At 36.2% G+C, this 22,644-nt stretch overlaps 1 protein-coding gene across 2 annotated transcripts; it reads right to left on the reverse strand.

Moving 5' to 3' along the window:
* Positions 1 to 620: 620 nt before the first annotated feature.
* gal3st2 (galactose-3-O-sulfotransferase 2) lies at positions 621 to 18,329 on the reverse strand. Of its 2 annotated transcripts, XM_058414556.1 has the most exons (5): positions 18,121 to 18,238; positions 9,243 to 9,309; positions 8,172 to 8,282; positions 6,428 to 7,046; positions 621 to 5,180 (listed from the first exon to the last, which is right to left on the reverse strand). In XM_058414556.1, the coding sequence occupies exons 3-5, from the start codon at positions 8,228 to 8,230 to the stop codon at positions 4,230 to 4,232; spliced, it is 1,629 nt and encodes a 542-aa protein (XP_058270539.1). In that variant the 5' UTR covers positions 8,231 to 8,282; positions 9,243 to 9,309; positions 18,121 to 18,238; the 3' UTR covers positions 621 to 4,229. The 2 variants fall into 2 exon arrangements, with proteins under 2 accessions (XP_058270539.1, XP_058270538.1); XM_058414555.1 differs by lacking the exon at positions 9,243 to 9,309 and having other exon boundaries at positions 623 to 5,180; positions 18,121 to 18,329.
* Between the last annotated feature and the right edge of the window lie 4,315 nt (positions 18,330 to 22,644).

Raw genomic sequence — 22,644 nt, forward strand, 5'->3', positions numbered from 1 at the left:
TCTTGAAACATTGTGCTAAAACGTCCTAACACAGATATACATTTACATATATTTATACATTTTATGTAATTTGTTACCAATTATACTATTTGAACGAAAGCAACATTATTGCAAATAATTTAGTGCTGAATTTGTATCCAAAGATGCCACAGATAAAAATTGTAATTGGTGCATTAGATCCACTCCATCCACTCTTTGTGTTCAGGAACGCTTTGCTCCAACACAGATTTATAAACATATTAGTGATCATGAAGCTAATTTGCTAATTTCTAACTCTGACAGAAATCTTTTCTGGCTAGCTCCAGATGTTTAGACTACACCAGTGCCGAGCTGATAAAGCCGAGGTCATGTCCGGACAAACACAACGTACAGACGCACACTTTGTAGAATTTCAGAATTTCAGCGCTGTATCCCTAATTACATCAGAGTTTGTTTGTTTTTTTATTACACCATACACCCGTGTAGAAGTATAATGGCCAGCTGAAATTTAAATGATTTAAAAACAAACAAAAAAAAACTTTAAAACAAAATATACAGAAAATCAAGAATTTTTTTTTACCTGATTCAGACAAATGTTCATAAATACATATTAATTAAAGTAACAAATTGAAATACGGAATACAAAACCAGTCTGCTCCGACAGATATCATCATTATTATTTTTTTAATATTGTACAGACAGCATTTAAGAAGTTTTCCCCAAATCTTAAAAAATAAATTAAAACAATTCTAGGTTTTGCCAACTTTATAAATTTCGCAAACTTGTTAACTGAGTACTTTGGTAATAAAATTAAAAAAAAAAAAAGAATGTTTTGAAAAAAAATTCTGAAACTATTTAGTGATAAAATTCAAAATTTATCATAAGATTTCAGTCTAGGAAAATTAATCAGCATTAAAAATTACTTATTCAAATGTTGCATTTCAGGTGATTTTCTTAAAATCAAAATATATCTATAAATATTAAATAGAAATGTTTTAGGTAATTAAACAACAAGAAGTTCATCTGACTTCAGATGTACTTTCCAAATATTTTTTTACCAGACTGACAAGCTTACAAGTTATGGTATCATTCAGCATCATGCTAACTGCCTACTGAAATAATTAAACTACAGAATAAATCAATAGTTAAACTTAAATACACAAATATCAGTCAACATCCACAAACATTTTGGTATACAGTTAGCACAATGCTAATAAACCTCAATTATTAGCCTACGCTCAATTAGAAGCTACGTTTGGACATAAACTGTGTTCAAATAATTACCTTAGAGTAAGTGGAATGGAAAAGGAAAATTTGTTTCATTGGCAAAACATTACGTTAAACATTAAAGCAGAATTTGAAAACATTGCTAAAAAGGCATTTAGCAGTATTGGTCATTTTTTTTTGTTTTTTTTTTTGAATGCAACAGTAACAACAAAGGAAAAATAAATAGTCACGCTGTAAATAAAGCATGGAAGAAATAGTCCCAATTTACACAGAATCTAAAAGACGCGAAATTTGAAATTCACACAGATGTGTACATTTTTTTAAGAAGAATTAGAGTTTTGGGTGGCAGTGTTGATCGGGTCAGATTTGTGTCACAAGTAAACTCAAATAAAGCTAATTAAAACTTAAAAGGAACCAAGTAGTGAAACAGATTTCTCTGTGATGGTGTTTCGCTGATTGGAAACGCTCAACTCATGCTAATAATTCAAGTCTTCCTTAATTTCGACCACAGCAACACCACCCTGTGTACCGCTAATTACAAAACTAGCACAGCACTCATGAAAAAGCTGTCCACTAATAAAAAATGCTAGCGCAAAAAATCCCTTACAAGTACTCAGAAAGTGGGGAACACTTTAGCTAAGCTAATAGAATGCAAGCTAATTTCTAAATTCTAAAGTCTTTTTAAATTCTTTTGTCCTCTTAAATTATAATGATGAATACTTCTGACACAAATCCTATCACTTATCCCACAAGTATTCAGCGTTCCAAAGTTAGCCAAAGGGTCTGCCAAATATGGAAACCCAATTAGCCTTTATGTGCTATATTTGTTGAATGACCTTTTTTTCCCTTCAACTTTTACAAAAAGTGGAACAATACAAAAAATATTTGCTTCAATTTCTCTAATTTTATATATATATATATATATATATATATATATATAATTTAAAATGTCTTTTGGACAAACAGGAACAGTTGAAATATATTTTACATTTTACATATGATATCATCTAATCCAAAATAAGTAGTCTCATTAATCAGTCCCTCCACGATTTTTCGGTTTTGCCATCGCAGAAATTAAATATATTTGTATTAACTTGCGATTTTTGTGTGAATTACCGCAAATTTTCCACAGATTTGGGCCAGAACAAATCAAATAAAAAAATTCAGCCAACAGCTGCTTCATGTGATTCACGTGTGTGAAAAGAAGAGTACAGCGATCACAGAAAGTCATTATATACACTTGTCTTCGCTGGAAACAGAATAAAAGAAAAAATTCTGTACTTCCGATTTTGAAAATTCCGCAAATCAGAAATCTAAATTTTGAAAATTCCACACACACCAGGAGGGACTGATTAGTTCCATTCTCGCCAGAGCAAAATTGAGTTACACAATTCTCCGTAATTGCATTTTTCATCTACATTGGACCTCATTTATCAATACAAACAAATTTATCATACGAGCATTTTGAGGCAAATAAATATGGTGTTTATGAAAATTCTGTTTGCATTCATATTCTACAAGAACACCTTTGTGTACATTTACTTATTACTAGTGTGAAACTCTATTGACAGCCTCCATATCGTACAACTGTTGACTTCGATAGATTTAAATGTTGATTTCATGTAGAAATTACCCCATCTAATTTAAATTGCTTATTTATTTACAAATTAATAACAAAATGAATGTTTTGTGACGCACGTTGATTTTATATTGATAAATCATATTACTTGAAAGAACGGGATCCAAAGCAAATCCCTAAATTAAGAGAAAAAAAGTAAACAAAAGTAATGGCACCCTGTGAAAGTAGTAAGTGTTCGAGTGTGTGTGCCTGATGAGCTGTGGTGGCTGAGCTGCATTACTGGAAGATTTACTTTTTAATGTTTATTCATCACTTTGTCATTTTTAGTTCTCTGAGGACTTTTATGGAATTTTGCAGGTGTGGCTAAACGTCAACCAGTTGTACCCATCGATGTGTTTCACAGCTGATTGGCCTTTCACATCATACACATCTGAGAATGAAAACAATCGGTCAACAAACTTTGACATAAATTTTTAGTTTAGTTTTAGCAAATTTAAACATTTCAACACAACTTTACCAGAAGATTGAAAAATGAGGCCCAACATATGTATTACTCATAATTATTACGAACATATCACATATTCAATTACATTTTAAAGAGAACAATAAAACAGGACCTTGTGTCCTTATAGAAAGAAATTTAAAAAGTTCTGTAGTTTTGCGTCCAAATCATTCATTATTATGAATAAATAAGTTCTATAGAAGTGATATTAATAGCATTGTTTGGGTTGATTTCTCCCCCCCAAAGCCAAGATCAGATTTATTTTGCCCTGTTTTTCAAATATGAAATTCAAATCAGCTGCATTTATAGACCTCATACAGGCAAAAATAAAAGACTGAAGTGCTTCACTGCTTTCTAAATTGAGATTTATGACCACTGAATTGTTTACTGAGAGAAAACTAAATGTTTTCCGAAAATAAATAAATAAATAAATCAGCATTTAAATTGTGATATTTGGTCTGATTTTTCTCATTCAGAGGACTTAAACCCGTATTTCCCATCTCACAGTAAACTTTTTTTTTGAGGATTTGAAACAAATTCATGATTATACTGTTAGCATACAAAATTAGGGCCAGTTCACATCAGCATAATACTAATAATAATAATAATAAGAAGAAGAAGAAGAAGAAGTCAAAGTGTAGTCTGGAGTGCTTAGTTTTCTGAAATACAGTGAAAAATATACAAATATTCCCCCAGCTAACAAATTAGCCACAATTTTAAGACCCAATTGGATCTAGCAAAGCTAATCAAATATAAAAGAACCACCAATTGATCAGTTTGGCATAAACAGCATTTAACATTCATTTGTATTTTTTTTCTGAACACCATATTTAAGACCTTTAGCAAAAATCTTCTCCACAACATTGAGAGGTCATTAACGCGTGCAGCAGAATCGGCTAAGGCACGTTTAGCATAATCTGCTGTTTAATGTCAGGTTCAGGTTCATTTTAGTTTTTTTTTTTGCTTTGCTTTAGCTAAGTTAGCTTTACCTTTAAAGTCACTATTGTCTTTGGCTAGTTGAGGTGCATTAGCTTTTCGTGCCTTATGATGCATGTTCTTTTTCGCAGAATTTATGACTAGTTTTGCAGCCATCTTAGCAGCAAGATCAGGAAACTGTTTTTTGTACAAAGCCATGGTGTACTGCAGCTCGGGAGTGATTAGCCTCTGACAAAGTTGATGCGTGTTGTTGTCCAGGCCTGGGCGGAGGTTATATCCCTGGATAACTGCTTGGCCATACTGAAATGGCTTCAATGACGAATCTCGTACCTGAGCTGGATCCACAGCCTTGCCCCCTAAAAGGCAGGTTTGCTCTAGTACAGCCCTTTTAGCTCTGAGCAGCTTCACTTCCTCTTGGAGCTTAGCACGTCCTAGCGATGTATCTATCCGCCTCCAGAAGCTAGTGTTGAAGTGTTGGTATAGTCGCCAATCTAATGAGCTCCACTTCTTCACCTTCTCGATCATTTCCGCACTCAGTGATTTGCGAGATTTATCACTCCGGCTGTTCAAGCGGAATGACATGACGTCCTCCAGTGTCCAGCAGAGGGCGTGTCTGAGCAACACCATAGACTCGTCAAAGTACTCAGAGATCAGAATGAGGTGAAATTCTCTCTCCACTGCAGAAATTATAGCCACAGCTCGTTTGTCCAGTTCCTCTTCGCTCTGTGGTGCTGAGTTGTTGAAGCCGAAGTCAAAGGTCAGGATGTTAAGAGCGTAGTGATTACTAAGTGCAGTATTGCTGTAAGAGTGCCCATTGTCAAGAAGAAAGTCCTGGAGGGTCTTGAAATTGTGGAAAGCTGGGATTGATTTGTAGTACGTGAACAGTGACTCCATCATGGACACTGGATTGCGCAGGATGGAGAAGTAAAACGTGTCCAAGGGCATGACCTTTCTCACCTGACAGACAAATATTTATACATTTAAATATTACACATCGTTCATCACTAGCATAAGTCTAAAAACATGATGGATTTCTGATGAAAAATATTTTGGAAACAGATGAAATATAAAGATGGTGGTTATGCCTGGGCCTCACTAGAGCATAATGGGGTTGGTTTGGGGACCAGATTTGTCTCTCCTGGGTCCCAACAAAGACCCAGTTCAACAAGTTCAAAAAAGAACTCTTACTTATGATCTTCCCAAATGATCCTTAACTCATCTGACCTGCTACCAGTCCAATCATGACCTCTCTGTTTTTACCATAAATATTAAACCTGTTCAATGAATACAACTTGACAAACACACACAAACAAACACACAATCTTGATCAAGCAGTCATTTGTGACACACAAATAAGATTAACAGTCTAGCCTGATTGTTGTTTAACTCTGCAGAAGGTTTTTTGATTGAGAATTCCCAGGTACCCAGAATCAGGGTTCACGTTTGGGACGCGTTATCTGAGAACTACCTGAAAGTGTGTTTTCTTTTCTTATCAAATCTAGAAATGAAGAAGTATGAGGATGTTTAATGAAAAAAGTCAAGAAATGCGAATAAATAAATTATTAGGAATGAGGGTTAGGGATTAGAGATGTATACATTTTGTAGTGTGGCCCAAGCATTAGTGGTACAAATGACTCTATGACTCTAATCGAAATGTTATTTATTCTTTTATGGGCAACACCAAATGTATAATCTTTTAACATTCATAGAGGAACCCTGACCTTGTCACCTACACACAATCTCTAAACCTGCCCCCTAGAGGCAGCTATATCTATATTTTGTTTCTGGTCACAGAACAATGTGATATTTTTGGACACAAAATTGTATTTTAAATTTTTTATCAGTTTATCGGTGCTACAATATTAGAATAATTTACTTCCTGTATTTTTCAGTAGATACATGGTACCATGTGCAAGTAGGCTATATATGTAAGCTAGCTAGTTGTGGCAAATTCAATATATTATGTAACTCTATATTGGTTGTAATGCTAACTAACACAAAATTTGCATCCTATACACCTGACAATTCTTTTTTACTAAGGGGTGGGACTTTAGCTAGCTAACTTGGTACTTGTATTCTGTTTAATTTCACACAGTCCCTGCATCACTGTTTGCTCAAACCATTTTTTTTCTTGTTATTGTTTAATATTGCATCTAAAATAGCTCATTAGCCCATTTTCACATTCAAGAGTTAACACTTCTGACCTCAGGCCCTCGGAAGCGCATGTGGTTGCACATGATGTGGAAATTGGTCACTCGGTGAGACTTCATGCCCTCGACGAAGTGCGACATAAAGAAGTTTGGGTAGTAGAGCTGGCTGTGCATGTTTACCGGCAGTGCAAAGGTCAAGTTGTGGGTGTCACCATAGCGATACAGGATGTTGAGGATGGTGCTGCTGGCCGTCTTGTGCGTTTTCAGAAAGACGACATGGTTTGTGGGTTGACATGTACCGTTTCGGACACTGGCCAAAAAGCTAGAAACTTGTTTGGTATCATGCCTCTGACCAGATAATTGAAGTTCTGGTTGAAGTTCTAATTGAAATCCTTTCTGCAAATGGGCTTGTTTTGGGACTTCCCGGCCAACCACTGATTCGCCTTTGGGATCATGTGCTATATCTACTCTGATCACTAGCTTTGGGTTAGTGCTAGTGAGATGTCGAACAGGTTCTGAAACCCTATTTAATCCCTCTTCTTTTCTCCCACTCCACTGAAAATGGCGGAAGGCTGCTTGGTTCGCATTAAGGTTCTTCATGATAGACTTAGCATCTTGCTGTTCATCATGAAGAGGATTGATCACCTGGTGATCAGATGGTTTGGTCTTGTTCCTGAGGGAAAGAAAGATTCTTTAAAAAGGAAGGAGATGAAAAGTCCATCCAAATTTGCCAATCCTACCAACTTACAGCCAAGAACTCAATAAATAGAGTGACTTGAATAACTATAGACACTCAATCACATTTGGGCTAGATCAAATCAGATTGGTGCTGAATCGAATTATATTGGTTCTGGATCGAATTGCATTGGTGCTGAATTGAATCTTACTGGTTCTGACTCGAATCATGTTGATTCTGAATTGGATCATATTGGTTCTGATTTAAATCATACTGGTGCTGAATCAAATCATTTTGATTCTGAATTGAATAATATTGATTCTGAATTAAATCATACTGATTCTGGATTGAATGATATTAGTGCTGAATCAAATCATATTGATTCTGAATTGATTTGTATTGGTTCCTAATTGAATTGTATTGGTTTTGAATTGAAATGCATTGATGCTGAATCAAATCATATTGGTTCTGAATCGAATCTTGTTGGTGCTAAATCAAATCAGATTGGTGCTGAATTGAATTTTGTTGCTGCTGAATCAAATCATATTGATACAGAATTGAATCATATTGGTTCAGAATCAATATGATTTGATTCAGCACCAATCTGATTTGATTTAGTACCAATACGATTTGATTCAAAACCAACATGATTGTGCTGAACCGAATCATGTTGATTCTGAATTGAATTATATTGATTCTGAATTGTGTTGGTTCTAAATCAAATCAAACTGCATTGTTGCTGAATTGAACGGTATTGGTGTGAATGGAATCATCACTGGTGTTAAATCTGTTTTACTTCATCATGTGAGTCTCATATCAAGAACATTCCAAAACAAACAGTATCATCATCAACACAATGCTATTAGAAGAAGTTGTGGAAAAGTAACAAATATTCCAAGAGGAAGCATCCACCAGAAAGACTCATCTGAGTAAAGAAGTACAGTTGAAATGTTCATGGGAATAAATATTCGTGCAAGCATTAAATACAGACAATCAGAAGTGACTCCAAGATGATTAATGACTAAAGCAAGTCTTTTTAGTATTATATTAGTAATTAAAAGTTTTATACAGCAGATTTAATTATAAAGAAGATGTTTAATGGATTATTTTATTAGAACTCACCGAGACTGACGAACTGCACTGAGTAACTGCAGCGCCACACACAGGACGGTCAGAAACATCAAAACATGCCATAGTAAACGCAGGTGACTGCAAAACACTGCCCTTACACATCTACAACACACACACAAGACTGTAATTAATAAGACAAGAACATTATGACTAATGTAAACTAAAAGAAAGAAAGAAAGAAAGAAAGAAAGAAAGAAAGAAAGAAAGAAAGAAAGAAAGAAAGAAAGAAAGAAAAAGTGAAGGGATTGAACAATCAAAACATAAGGAAATGATGTCTGAAATAAATAAAGAAAGAAACTGATGGGGGGAAAAGGAACAAATGAGACAAATAAAGAAAATAGGTGACAAAAGAAAAAAAAAAGAATTCAAAGACAGGAGAAATAAATAATAAAAAAAACAAAGAGAAGAAAAAATGAATAAGAAAAAATGTGAACAGAAAAAAAAAGAAAGAAAGACCGAAAAAAGGTGGGGAGAAAGAACAGACACGGGAACAAGTGAAAGGAAAATGCTAAAACAAAAGTATGAAGGAAACAAAGGAGGATTGATCAAACAAACAAACACAAAGAAAATATGAAAAATTAAGTTGAATAAAAAAATATTCAAATAAAACAAATTAAAGGAGACAAAAAATAAGAAAAACAAAGGGGGGGGGACAAGGATAAAGTATTTTTATATAAAGAAAGAGAAAGAAAGAAAGAAAGAAAGAAAGAAAGGCAAACTGCAAATCTGCAGTTTTGCTGTCACTTATATAAATTTTTTTTTATTGAGCAGGATTACATCATACACACACACAGGCTTGGAAACCCACAATGCTGCTGAGACAGCTGGTTTTAGACACTCTTTCTGTCTGCTGGCGAATGCTTCAAATATTTCAAATCTACTGCAAATAAACTTCTAAGCAGCAAAAATCTTGGAACAGATACCGACTTTCTCCTCATATAGCCTGTGCTCTCCAGACGCTGTGTATGTGACAATAACGAACACAAAACGGTACAACTGAAAAGATGAAAATAAATAAACAAATAAATAAATAACAAAATGAAGTTCTAGGTAACTGCTCACATCTTGCTCACAGATGTGGTAAAATCCAGTTTCTTTCAGAATGCAGTACTACTTCTCAGATAATCCCCTGAGAAAAATAAAGACAGTGAATAAAGACAACGGAATCGTATTGGATTAGAGTTGAATCAAATCGTATTGGTACCGAATCAAATCATATTGGTGCCATGTCGAAACACATTGGAACTGAATAGAGTCATATTGGTGCAGAATCTTAATGCATTGGTACAAGCCACATCACATTGGTGCTGAATTAATTTATACTGGGATTGAATTGAGTCATACTGGTGCTAAAGCAAATTGCACTGGTACAGAAATCAAATGATATTGGTGCTATACTGAGTCATATTGGTGCTGAATTGAATCAGATTGGTGCCAAGCTGAATCATATTGGTCCTGAATTGAATCATATTGGTGCAGAATTGAATTGCATTGGTTCTGAATCAAATCATATTGGTGCTGAACGGAATCAAGAATCTGTTAATCTAATCTAAACTGAGGTATTTTAAATTGTTACTAAATTGTTATTTTAAATTGACTGTATTGTTTTCATATTGTAAACAGGAGAACAATTAACTTAATTTCTCGTTGCTAGTGACAGATTAGCCTAGCATCAGTTCCAGTAGCTAGCATAAACTGAAATTCTAGCTAATAGTGGTTATTTAGATGATATTTTACTTCTGGTTAATTGTTGCTTAGGGATGGGGGGTGGTAATACATCATACAAGAGCAACAGAGTTAAACCTGCAAAACGCTCTTTTATTACGCCATCTACAGCACAACATTTCTGGCGAGCTGTAAAATCTGAAAGCGAAATCCTCTCTAGCAGGCATCTGGATACAAGGCTACAAGCAAACAGCTTCAAGTTCCACAAAGAACCTCGTCCTTGAACGCCAGATGGATTTCATCAGTTTCTACATTTGTTCCAGAGGTTAGAAATAGGACCAAAACTTAAAACTATGCAAGAATACCAAACATGGCTGACTTCCTGTTATCATTTACATTACAGCATTTATAAACAGCTGTCCATCACCGTTACAAGACAAAAAACACACGGCTTGGCATGTTACCTAGGAAACACCATCTGGTCTGAACATGACAGGGAATATACACTGTCAACCTTCCAGAACGTTCTTTAAACAAAATACCAACAATCACGATACGTTCATGCAAAGCATCTGTTGTTACTCTGCATGAACCTGTTGCTATAGAAATTCTAACAGGTTCAAACGAAGGCAATAATGCGAACCTGCGATTCCACTACTCTATAAGCTGCAGTTCTGGAAAACTTATCAATACCTTCCGACCAATTAGAATCCAGAATTCTACAGCACTGTGAGATAACTTAAAACATGATTTGTCTGTTAAAAATGAATACAGAAGCTATGTCATGCAGAATAAAAGTCTTAAATGAAAGTAAGAAAAAAAGAAGACAAGAATTTTTGCCTTACTCTAAGCTGAAGCTAAAGTACTGTATTTTTTTTAAAATAAGCAAGTGACCAATGATTTTATCATTAATAAAATGAATGCAGACACAAACAAGCACTTTCTCTTCACACACACACGAAAAAAACACACAAATAGGTACTCAAGCTTAGTTAGCATCTGGTTACCTTTCAGTATACAGACAGTACCCTACTTGCGAACAAGTTACGTTCCGAACGGCCGTTCATAACATGAAATGTTCGTAAGCCGTTTTTCAACATCATTTTACACAAGTACAAAGGACTGGGATGCCGGGAGTGCTTACGCTACGGTGCTGCGTGGCGTGAGTAGCGGCCAGAATTTGTACTAGGTGGAATTGGCGCGCAGAACAAAATTTGATGTTGTAGACAGGGAACGGGAGCCAAACGAACGCAATTTGGACTTGGACGTCCTGTTCGTTCATATGTCTGAAAGTTTGTTCATCTGTTATTCGTGCACACTGATTAATCCGTCTAGTAAAAGCTGACCTTTGTAGCAGGAGAAATGAGTGGCTTAGGCTAGTTCTGGGAAATGTTATTGTTATTGTGAGGTCACAATGTGCTCTGAGGATCAAACAAAAAAAAATAAGTGTTGATAATTTGATGCAAAAAATCCATACTGATTTTGCATCAAAAAATCCATACTGAAACTGTATAATTCTTACATTTTTATAGAATTTATTTCAAATTCATAGTATCTATTTTTATGTTGCATTTCGGTTTCAAGTGAATCCATCCATCCATCCATTTTCTATACCCACTTTATTCCCAATTAGGGTCACGGGGATCTCCTGAAGCCTATCCCAGCACACATTGGGCGAAAGCCAAGGGTACACCCTGGACAGGTCACCAGTCCATCACAGGGCCACACATATAGACAGAACCACCCACACACACACACACACACACACTCACTCCTATGGGCAATTTAGAATTACCAATCAACCTAATGTACATGTTTTTGGACTGTGGGAGGAAACCAAAGTACCCGGAGTAAACCCACGCAGGCATGGGGAGAACATGCAAACTCCACCCAGAAAGGCCCCTGCCCAGGAACCTGGGATTCGAACCCAGAACCTTCTTTCTGCGAGGCAACAGTGCTAACCACCAAGCCACTGTACTGCCCTCAAGGGATACAAATTTTCTTAAACATAAGATTTCTTTTAGTCCTCACTGCTTGCTTACAAAACTATATAATGCCATATATATATATCATGCCGAAAAGTCTTTGAATATCTTCATGTGATCTTTTGTATCATCAGCATCAAAGGTTTCATTCTCTATACTGTATACACTACACATACAACACTCAGAGTCTTGAAGCCATTTTCATACTTATTGCTGAAGTTAAAGTTGGGTTGACTGCTGCCATCTAGAGGACAGGTAGAGAAACTACAAGTAGCCTCAAACAGGAATTAAATACCTGAGCAAGTTTTCAGTCCAGATTTCACTCTGACTTCATGCTTCTCCTGGATAATCGCTAACTATCCGTGCGTTTGGAAGGTTTAAAAGAATTGCTTTTCACTCCGATGTATCTTTATGGTGCAATAAAGTCAGTCTTTGTAAAAAAAAATATTACGTATGGAAGGAGGAGAGCAAGGAGAAATAAAATAAAAATAACACTGGTAAATGCAAGATTATTAAACCTACTTGTTCATCAGGCGAATAAAAATGAAAACAAACATATAACTCTGTTGTCTCAGGACCTGGGCTATAGATTTGACTAAATTCCAAATAATGTATTTAACGTCTTACAGAATTAAAGTTGTTTGAAGCGACGCGCAGCTCGTCTCACACTTACAGGATATTTCTGTTCAGTCGTATAAATAACGCAGGCGTGTGTTTAATGTTAAGCAGGAGGGGAAAAAAGGCTGAGCTGCTGCCTTCCAGCACATAAAGCAGTCTTAATGAAATGGTGAGTTTTTGTTTAAAGCTTATTTATTTAAAGAAAAGCAGAGCTGTGAGTAATCTCCTGCTTCAGTCATCAGGCAAACTATTTCCATGTGTTTTCTTAAAAGACACAGGAAGTTATCAGAGAAAACAGCTGGTGGAGTGAAAACACTCGCTTTGGCTGTGGGACTAAGCTCCTGCTCTGCCCTGGATGCATGAAGCAGGCAAGCAAGCCAGCAAATAAATAAATAAATAAATAAATAAATAAATAAATAAATAAACAAACAAACAAATAAATAAATAAATAAATAAAATTAAATAAATAAATAAAATAAAATAAAATAAAATAAAATAAAATAAATAAATAACAGAAAAACCTTAGAAATATGTAAATATAGAAAGAAAAACAAAAGAAAACTATAAATAGCCACAAAAATAAATACAAAAATAAAATGAATTAATTCGGTAACTAATAAATGAATGCATGTGAGAAAAAATGTTTTTTTGCTATGTTATTTTTTACACTATTTGAATTTCTTTGCCAACATAATTTTTCACTCACTAATTTATTTATTTTTTCCTCTCTACTTCCGCTTTTTACTCAGTTACTCAGATCGGAAACAGCCATCAAAGCAAGTACAATTTTTTTTGCAAAAACTACACATAAGGAAGGACCAGCATCATCCTTGTGATTGGTCAGGGTGCAGTTACCAGAAGTGATAAGCCACACCCACTTTCAATATAAGGAGGAGAACCTGTGCGTTTCATGTAGACACTGTAAAGCTGGCATTTTTTCAGACTTTGTGCTGATTAAAATTCTGCAAAAGGCCGGCATTAACCTCATTAGAAGACATTCAGAGATTCAGAGATTCAGCTTCCCTGCGGCTTTAAAATTCAATCAGAGCAGTTAAATATAGACGTGTGTGGGATTTAGTACCGGAGCTTACTTTTTTTTTTTGACCACAATGAAGTGGACATTTTTACTGAATATTTGTTCAATGACCAGCTTCTGAGAATTCTGCATGCAGTTTGATGTCAGAGTCCTGCAGTAACAGGAATAAGAGAACTGTGTGCTGGATAAAACTCACGTCTGTAAATATCACTGTTATGGTGATGGATAAACACTCTCTACTTTCTACTCTCACAATCGCACACGTACGCAAACATCAGGAAGGAATAAAAACTCCTTAACGAAGGTAGCCTTCAGCCATAGAGACATCTGGAGAGAAGAGAGTGTACCCAACCCCCCCAAAACACGCACACACACCCTCTCTCTGTCCCACAAACACACACTCACTCTCCCACACACAGGTATCATGGTATCACCGTCTAAATCCAAACATAGTCTCAAGTTCACTTGGTACACACACACACACACTTTCTCTGTCCCACACAAACATTCATACACTCTAACACTGACACACACTCTCTCTGTCTCTCTCTTACATACACACTCACTAACAGACACACACTCTCTCTCTCTCTCTCTCTCACACACACACACACATACATACAGACACACACACACACACACACACATTCCCTCTCTCATGGTATCACAGTCTATATCCAAACATAGTCACAAGTTCACTGGTTACACACACACACTTTCTCTGTCCCACACAAACATTCACACACTCTAACATTGACACACACTGTCTGTCTGTCTGTCTGTCTCTCGCTCGCTCTCTCTTTCTCTCTCTCACACACACACACAGACATCATGGTACCACAGTCCACATCCCAACATAGTCTGAAGTTCATGAACTGATGGTTTGAAGCAGTCTGAGCAGCAGTGTGAGACCAGTTACACACACAGACACACACACCATATATCTTCACACCCATGGAAAATTCAATCAACATTCAATATCCGGCTGTGTTCAAACACCACCACCAAGTGAACTAGCTGTGACTCAGCTAACGCTTCGATCCAAAATAACCGGCCTCACTTCCAGGTGCGGAATTTCAGACTGTGGTGAAAATGAAAGCAGGATGAAATATAACAGCACTGACACCAACTACTCACGTGCTTTCCGTTCTGATTCACGTTCTATGAATCACATCGGCTCTGTAACTAACCCCGGCTGCTCTGTGTATAAGAACGCTCTTGTTCTAATACGTTACAGTTTCTATAGCAATGACTTCATGTACGATTTTGAGAACAATTTTTTATTTCATTCCATTAAAGTGCAAGAAATTGACTACAGTGAAACAGACTTTAAAGATAGGTGAGAAAATGGCTGGGGCATGTAAAAAGGGGGCGTTCCCAACCTATTACATAATTACATATTCATGGCAACTTTTGTGGATTTAATTTTTTGCTGCCAGATCAAATATATGTGTGTGTGTGTGTGTGTGTGGAAAATAAAAATGGTTGTCTTAAAGCTTTTTGTACGAGTCTCTTGCTGCTGAAAAATTGTTTTAATTAATTAATTAAAATATGTTAATATTATGTTAATATAATATTTATATGTTTAATGCCCCCCAAATTTTATTTGTGAATAACAACAAAATAACAACAAAAAATATTTGATGTGTCATTCTGTACCCATCCGATTTGTGTCGAATCAGTTGACACACCCCATTTTGGATTTGATTCAGCAGCAAATTTCCTGTAAGAAAAAACCTATCGACAAAGATGCAGCAGTTCAACTGCAACTCGAATTATGACGTAAGCATGCTTCGAGTCAGTTAGATTTGAAGGTTTGTGCTCTGTGTGCTTCTACCTTCTAATCAAGACAACAATATTCTGTTTCATGCCTCCTGAGTCCCATACCACAGAGAATATCATATACACTAATCACAGGAACAATAACATCCGCTCTATAGTGCAACCTTTCCACTGATGGATGAAGTCCAGGGGTGCCAATACATTGTCCAGTGCCACGGTATGAAATGATGTACATCATATGGATGTAGATGATAAAATGGTGTTCACCCAATAATGGGAAAGCTCTTAAGGCCACTAACAGAACCACCATTAGCACCATCATGTCTCTTCAGGATGCTTGTGACTTTCAAAAATTAAAGAAAGAGAAGAAGAAGAAGAAATTGAAAAAAGAAAAGAAAGAAAACATAGATATAAGCTTTCATCAGATTATTTCCGCTTGACAAATGGCTTGAAGTTTTGGAAGAAAAAATATGAAGTGAGGCTGGGGCTGATTTCTTTCTAGCCCACACTGTAGATTCAGCCTCAGGTGATTATGCAGAGTGATAGCAAGTATCAGCATCTGGTAATCAGACAACATACTCCATTACGGAATTAAGTACTAAAATCTTTTTTTTTTTTTTTAAATGAGATGTAGCTTTTAGCTGTTTTAGTGTACAATCTATGCTACTCCCAAACAAACAGAGCATTTGTTTAGTAAACAGCAAAATAAACATTCACATTGGCGAGGACTGAGCTCACTCCAATGAACGGATCAGATCTTGCTTCAGAATTAGAAACTGGTACAGGACTGAAAAAATCCAGACTCGTATTTCATTAGCAACAAACTAATCAGTGAACTCGGATAAGTAATGCATATTTTCTTTATCGAGCAATAAACCGTATAGTAAGTGTTTCAGATTTAATAAATAAATCTGATTTATATGTTGATTAATCTAAAGCCAATACTTGTATATACAGTAGGACTTGTTTAAAGCTAAGACGTGATGCCCTGTTTGTTTGACGTCACTCTGTAAACAGGAAAGGATTTCGGATTTGAGAAGAAGACAATGTTTTGGTGCAGAGGCATTTCCTGTCACAAAAGAAATAAATTTACAAAGAAATTTCATGAAGTTGTGCTAAAATAGTAACAGCAACATCTATAGCAAAAAGAGCCACTGTTTTGATTTTTAATTGTCCATCCCTAACCCGAGCATAGTGAAAGTAGTTCTGTCAAAAAGCAATCAAGTGCTGAGCCACGCTTTCATCTGGCCCACAAACCACAGAGGAATGACTGCGATGAACTCAACCCAAGCTGGCTGCCAGACCATGAGGAGCCACAGCTCCACCCTAAACGAGACCATATCTCCACAGAGATGTTAAATAAAACACAATTTTAGCCTTGAGTCCATGTAACAGCTTGCAGCTGAAGGGATTTTTAGGACCTATACTCATGCTTGTCTACATAAATTTAGCAACTTGTGCATCTGTACTACAGCTGATATTACAGAAGATGGAAATTGTTTAAATAACGTCTTAATAATAGTCGATATTCTCATGAGAGCCCTATCACCTCACCTTCTTCTTTGTTCAATACTAAATGAAAACTAATTATATTATTATTTCTAATTTATTATGACCATTTAAAGTTATTCAAGTAAATATTTAGCAATTCAAGGCATAATTTAGGTATAGAATATATATATCTATAATTAGATATATATATTATAATATATAATATTATAAGATATAATACTAGAATATCTATAAATAAAAGACATCAATAATGTTCATGAAATCAATATTACTCCAAAATTCGAATAAAATATACCAAATTTGTCCACATTTTCAACTTAAATATTTTATCTGAATTTTGGAAAATATTCCATATTGTGAAAATTGGATTTCCAAATTTTCTAAGTTGTGAAAAACATGTCATAATCTTCCACATTTTCACCTTGAATATAAATATTAAAAATAACAATAATAAATAAATAAATAAACAAATATTCAACAATGTAGCTTTGGGAAATTCTTTTCTTCTTCTTTTTTTTTTATCTTTTTCTTTGAGTTGTTGAACAAGTTAAACATGATGTGCATCATTAATATAAATCAAACATAAATTAGTTGACGTGAGTCTCGATCTCAGTCTAATCTAACAGCACTAATAAACCAGTGTTATATAGATTATATTCATATATATGAATTAATCTGTATTGTTACCGCAAGTCACATCACATGGTAGCATTGAACTCAGCTGATATGTCAAAGAAATGTCAAGGTCACGTTAAAAAAAATAAAAATAGTATGGATATTAATATATTAGACAAATGGAACAATAACGTGCTTGAAGCAAAAAAAGTTGGTATTTAGTTGAAAGGTTTCATGTAACCTTTCAACTAAATACCAACAGAAAAAAGTCTCAAAGTGTACTTTAAGGTTCTAAAAGTGGGGTCAAAAACTAAAACAAAACAAGTGTACCATATGTTAACTTTAATCTAAATACAGGTTTTACTGAACATAAGAAGGGCTGTTAAACTTAGTAAATGAATTTTTACCCTGTTGTGTAAACAGTTCAATAATACTTTTACTCTGAAAGTGGTTGCAAAAAGTTTAAGAACCTCTGGAAAGTTATGGGTTTTAAAAATCAGTTGATAAGGTTTAGCCGACAAAATATAACAAACTTTCTTTATTCTTACTGAATGTGAGGCTGAAATTTCAGAGCCCTTTTCCCCAAAGCCTTCTTATTTTTCATTTCATCATTAACACGCGTCCTAGTAGCCGAAGAGTGACCTAACATCCAGCTACCAGGTCAGGAGTAAAACAGACACGGAGAGTAAAACATCCCGCATAAATGAACTTGACACAGAAGACTCACGCGCTCCACGGAGGGATGGATCCCCGGTAAGACGCGTTATTTTCCCGGAGCGCGCGCTTCAGTTGCGGGATCATGGTGTCGCTGTGCCGGACGCTGACCGCATGCCACTGGACGCGGCTCCAGATGCAGATCCGCACCCGCCCGAGTCCCCAGTACCAAGCGCTCCGCCGAGCCCGTCTCACCAACACTCATACAAACCAACCTCTGACTCCTGACACCTCTGAGCCCAGAGACTCCGCCCACTCACTTACACCTGATTGGACGAGAGAGAGAGAGCGAGAGAGAGAGAGAGAGAGAGAGAGAGAGAGAGAGAGAGAGAGATGAAATGTTATTTGAGCCATTTGAATTTAAATGAATCGATTAGGATTTTTTTATCTTATTATTTATTATTTATTTCTATGGCAATTCTGTGATTGACAGGGAAGACCGAGTATGCCCCTCCTATCTTGGGGCACAAAGTGGGGGAAACCCTGGGTGAGGTACCAATCCATCACAGTGCACAATCACACACATTCACACATACACACTATGGACAAGTTTGAGATGACAGTAATCAGAACCAGTAACCGGAGGGTGGAGGCAGGAATCACACCACCAACCCCCAGGGTTGTAAGGAGAGCAGCGCTCACCACTGAGAATATAATTTCTCATCTCTTCAGTGTTTCTGTTTGTCTGTCATCCTCAGTGTGTGTGTGTGTGAGTGTGTGTGTCAGCAGAATCCGATGCTGCTATTCAGTAACCAGTAGAAAGCAGCCTCTCAAAAAAAACAAAGGTGGTTAAAAGCATCTGTGATCGGTTTTGTGTTATTCATTCCTGTGGTGTTGAGTAAAGCTGTATATTTCATTCAAGTGCTCATTTGCACAAAACAAAGGAATGGAAACCCATATACACTATACCACACACACACACACACACACAAACTGTTTTTGTGAGTTTCATGTAAGTATTATTGTTCCCTCACAGCATTTTATGAAAATGAGATCTATTCCCAGAGCTCGGGGTTTATCACACTGACTGAATCCTTCTACACATATCACTTTCCTTTCCTCTTATTCTAATAACATGTTTATGCCTCTGAATAGATTCCATATTGAAACATGTTTAAATTTAGTTTAGATGCCACCATGTTTCCTGGGTTAGCTTTCTTAGCCTACCGAAACAGTTAACAAGAGTTAACAAGTGAGTAGAAGCTAGCGACAGTTGCCAGTTTTAAGTCGAGTTTACTTCAAGCATGCTCTAGATACAGTATATGCAATAGAAAACCACAGTCTATTTAATTATTCAAAATATTTTAACTAGTAGGTTAAAGCTTGCTACAGTGTTAAAACTTCAAAAAAATAGTTGATGGATAAATCATTGAGAAGTTGCTATTTTATGTTGCTATAGTATTCCTGGTGGTTGCTATGGTATTAGTAGAATTTGCGAGTTAGCTAGGTCGTTGATAAGTGGCTGCTAAGGATTTTCCAGGTAGTTGGTAGAGTGTTGCTAGGTGGTTGTTATATTATTGCTGTAGTATTCTAGGTGGATGTTGGTTGTTAAGAAGTGGTTGCTATATTATCACACATGGCTGCTAGGGTGTAACTAAATGGTTGCTCTCAGATTCCAGGTGGTTTTTAGATGTTACTGAATGGTTGCTATGTTATCCCAGTTGGTTTCTAGAGTGTTACTAGATGGTTGCTATAAAATTCTTGGATGATTGTTGGGTGTTATTCAATGGTTGCTATAGATTTGTTGTTGTTGTTGTTGTTGCAGAGTGGTTGTTTGGTGTTACTAAATGGTTGGTATAGAATTCCAGGTGGTTGCTAGGGTGTTATTAGATGGTTGCCATAATGTTCCAGGTGGTTGTTTGGTATTGCTAGATGGTTCTTATAGAATTCCAGATGGTTGCTAGGGTGTTACTAGGTGGTTGGTATAGTATTCAAGGTGGTTTCCTAAATTATTCCAGGTGGTTGCTAGGGTGTTCCTCGGTGGTTGTTATAGAATTCCAGGTGGTTGGTAGGGTGTTCCTAGATGGTTGCTATAGTATTCTAAGTGTTTGCTAAATTATTCCAGGTGGTTTCTGGTGTGTGACTGGATGGTTACTATAGAATACTTGTTCCTATATGCTTGTCATTGTATTTCAGGTGGTTGCTAGGGTGTTATTTGATAGTTGCTACAGTGTTCCAGGTGGCTGCTAGGATGTTGGTATCCCCATAAACTGCCAAAATGTCACAATTTACAATACAAGAATAAAGATGGGTAATATGTGCTAGTTCTGTGTTTAATGTGTGGAAAAACACCCACAAACTGTGTGTGTGTGTGTGTGTTCATGGTGAAATCACACACCAGCTAGATGTCCAAGGGCAAACTTGGACCTTGATACAAATCTGCTCATTGTTCTCCTACTTGTTTTGTTCTCTGATTTCATTTTCCCCACTCTGTAATCTTTATTTAATTTTTTTTTCCACACAGATTTGATCTTGCGTGTGCCAGTACTCATAGAGAGCTGAGTAAACAAACTTGGGCAGCACAGATTGCACAGAAGTGCCAGACATCATTGTGTTATAAAAAGTATTACAGCCTCATATTTACTTAATCGTGTCACATGATAAACAGATACTCACTGTGTGTGCACACACACACACACACACACATAAACACACCAGCTACTGCTGTGTTCATTTAAGGGAGGTGGTGAAATGAATTCTGGTACATATTACAAATAATAAATGTATAAAAATAATAAATAATAATAAATAATAAATGCACTGTTTGTTTTATTAATCATTTTCCCTTTTTTTCCTGTTTAAAAACACAAGTCCCGCCTTCTTTTCTATTGGCTCACAAGACCCATTTAGGTGAGAAGAGAAAGTAACAGTAATCTTTTTTGAGTAAGTAAGTAAGTAAGTAAGTAAATGCTGGATATTTAGCACTTGGAATAAAGTTTGACAATTTACATTAGCAGCATGCTGACACTTACCACACACACTTATTTCTCTCACCCCCCCCTTCACACACACACACCCACACACACCCACACAATACAATGTATAATGTGTTTACACCTGCTGCCAAATTATGTTTACACCAAAACATTTTCTATCAAAGTAAAAAAATATGGATAATCTGGATAAGCACTGGCCCTGCGATGGACTGGTGACCTGTCCAGGGTGTACCCCTGCCTTTCGCCCAATGTGCGCTGGGATAGGCTCCAGCAGACCCCCGTGACCCTAGGAATCCTAGGAATAAGTGGGTATAGACAATGAATGAATGAATGGATAAGCACTCAATGTGAGAATCATTTCAGTGAGTCAGATCATTTGACTCATCCTCACACCAAAACGTCACAATATATTTACAGTTTGTTTCTAGACAAATTTTATAGGTATTATGCTAGATTTTAATTACAAACATTACTTTCCATTAAATTGTAAAATATACATGTGGTACCTCATAGTTATGCAAAAAAAGCCTCCTATATGTGAGTTGCCTCATATGAATCATTTAAAGGAGTCACTTGAATGAAGCGACTCATTCACAATTGACACAATGATTCATTCTTCTTCCAGTGCGTACATATCTTCTCAGACCAATTCAGGTGTGATAGATAGCTATAGAAATAATTGCCAGAAATAATGAAGATGAATGAATCACTTTCTTTGATTTGGGAGAATCACTAAGCCGGAAAGAACTAATTTTATTGGATTAAAGAAAGTAACCCTATACAAAGGATCACCAGTCAAATTTGTTATTCCATAACTTCATCTGTCATTATTCAAAAACATCTGTCATTATTGGAAATAATCCAGAACCACACACTCATAACTGAATATTTAAATATTTCATTTCCAGGCTTTTATTAAACAAGATTTAAGACTATGACTTTGAGCCTTGGGAAGCCTGTGCATTAATCCACAGAGTGAGTGAAAGTCAGAAAAAAAGTCATCTTGTCTGGAACAGGTGTGTGTGTGATATAGAGCGAGATTGTGTGAGTGTGTGTGGGGGGGGTGGTGGCTAAAACATTAAATAATTCAAAATGCCATTAAAGTTTCATATTGAGATCTTCCTGAAACCAGAGACAGCAATTCTATATATGGGTCTCTCTCTCTCTCTCTGTCTCTCTCTCTCTCTCTCTCTCTCTCTCTCTCTCTCTCTCTCTTTCTCTCTCTCTCTCTCTCTCTCTCTCTCTCTCCCTCTCTCTCTCTCTCTCTCTCTCTCTTTGTGTCTCTTCTTCTTCTCTGTTCCAACTTTTCAGTCGTTTGTCTCTTATACAGTTAAATCCTTTAGCTGTTGCATGGAAAATATGTGTGTGTGTGTGTGAACATTCCTGGCCTAAAACAGCAGCAATCACTCAATTACAGAGTAAGAGCATCTGGATGTGATGGAGGGCAGACAAAAATACTATGAGAATAGAAATCTCTCTCTCTCTCTCTCTCTCTCTCTCTCTCACTGTGATGATCTACTTAAGTTTCTGGCTAATCCCCAGTAATTCATCCTACATTCCATTTTTTTCAGTCATTTCAGTTACTTGTCTCTGTCTGTCTG

This window comes from Hemibagrus wyckioides, linkage group LG17 (genome assembly GCF_019097595.1).
Source record: "Hemibagrus wyckioides isolate EC202008001 linkage group LG17, SWU_Hwy_1.0, whole genome shotgun sequence".
NCBI classification, from domain to species: Eukaryota; Metazoa; Chordata; class Actinopteri; order Siluriformes; family Bagridae; genus Hemibagrus; species Hemibagrus wyckioides.

Coding starts and splice junctions, on each gene's coding strand:
- gal3st2 (XM_058414555.1), bottom strand. CDS start 18,194: ATGATCCCGCAACTGAAGCGCGCGCTCCGGGAAAATAACGCGTCTTAC. Junction 7,047..8,171: donor AGTGCAGTTCGTCAGTCTCG/GTGAGTTCTAAT, acceptor TCTTTCCCTCAG/GAACAAGACCAAACCATCTG. Junction 5,181..6,427: donor TGCGCTTCCGAGGGCCTGAG/GTCAGAAGTGTT, acceptor TTTGTCTGTCAG/GTGAGAAAGGTCATGCCCTT.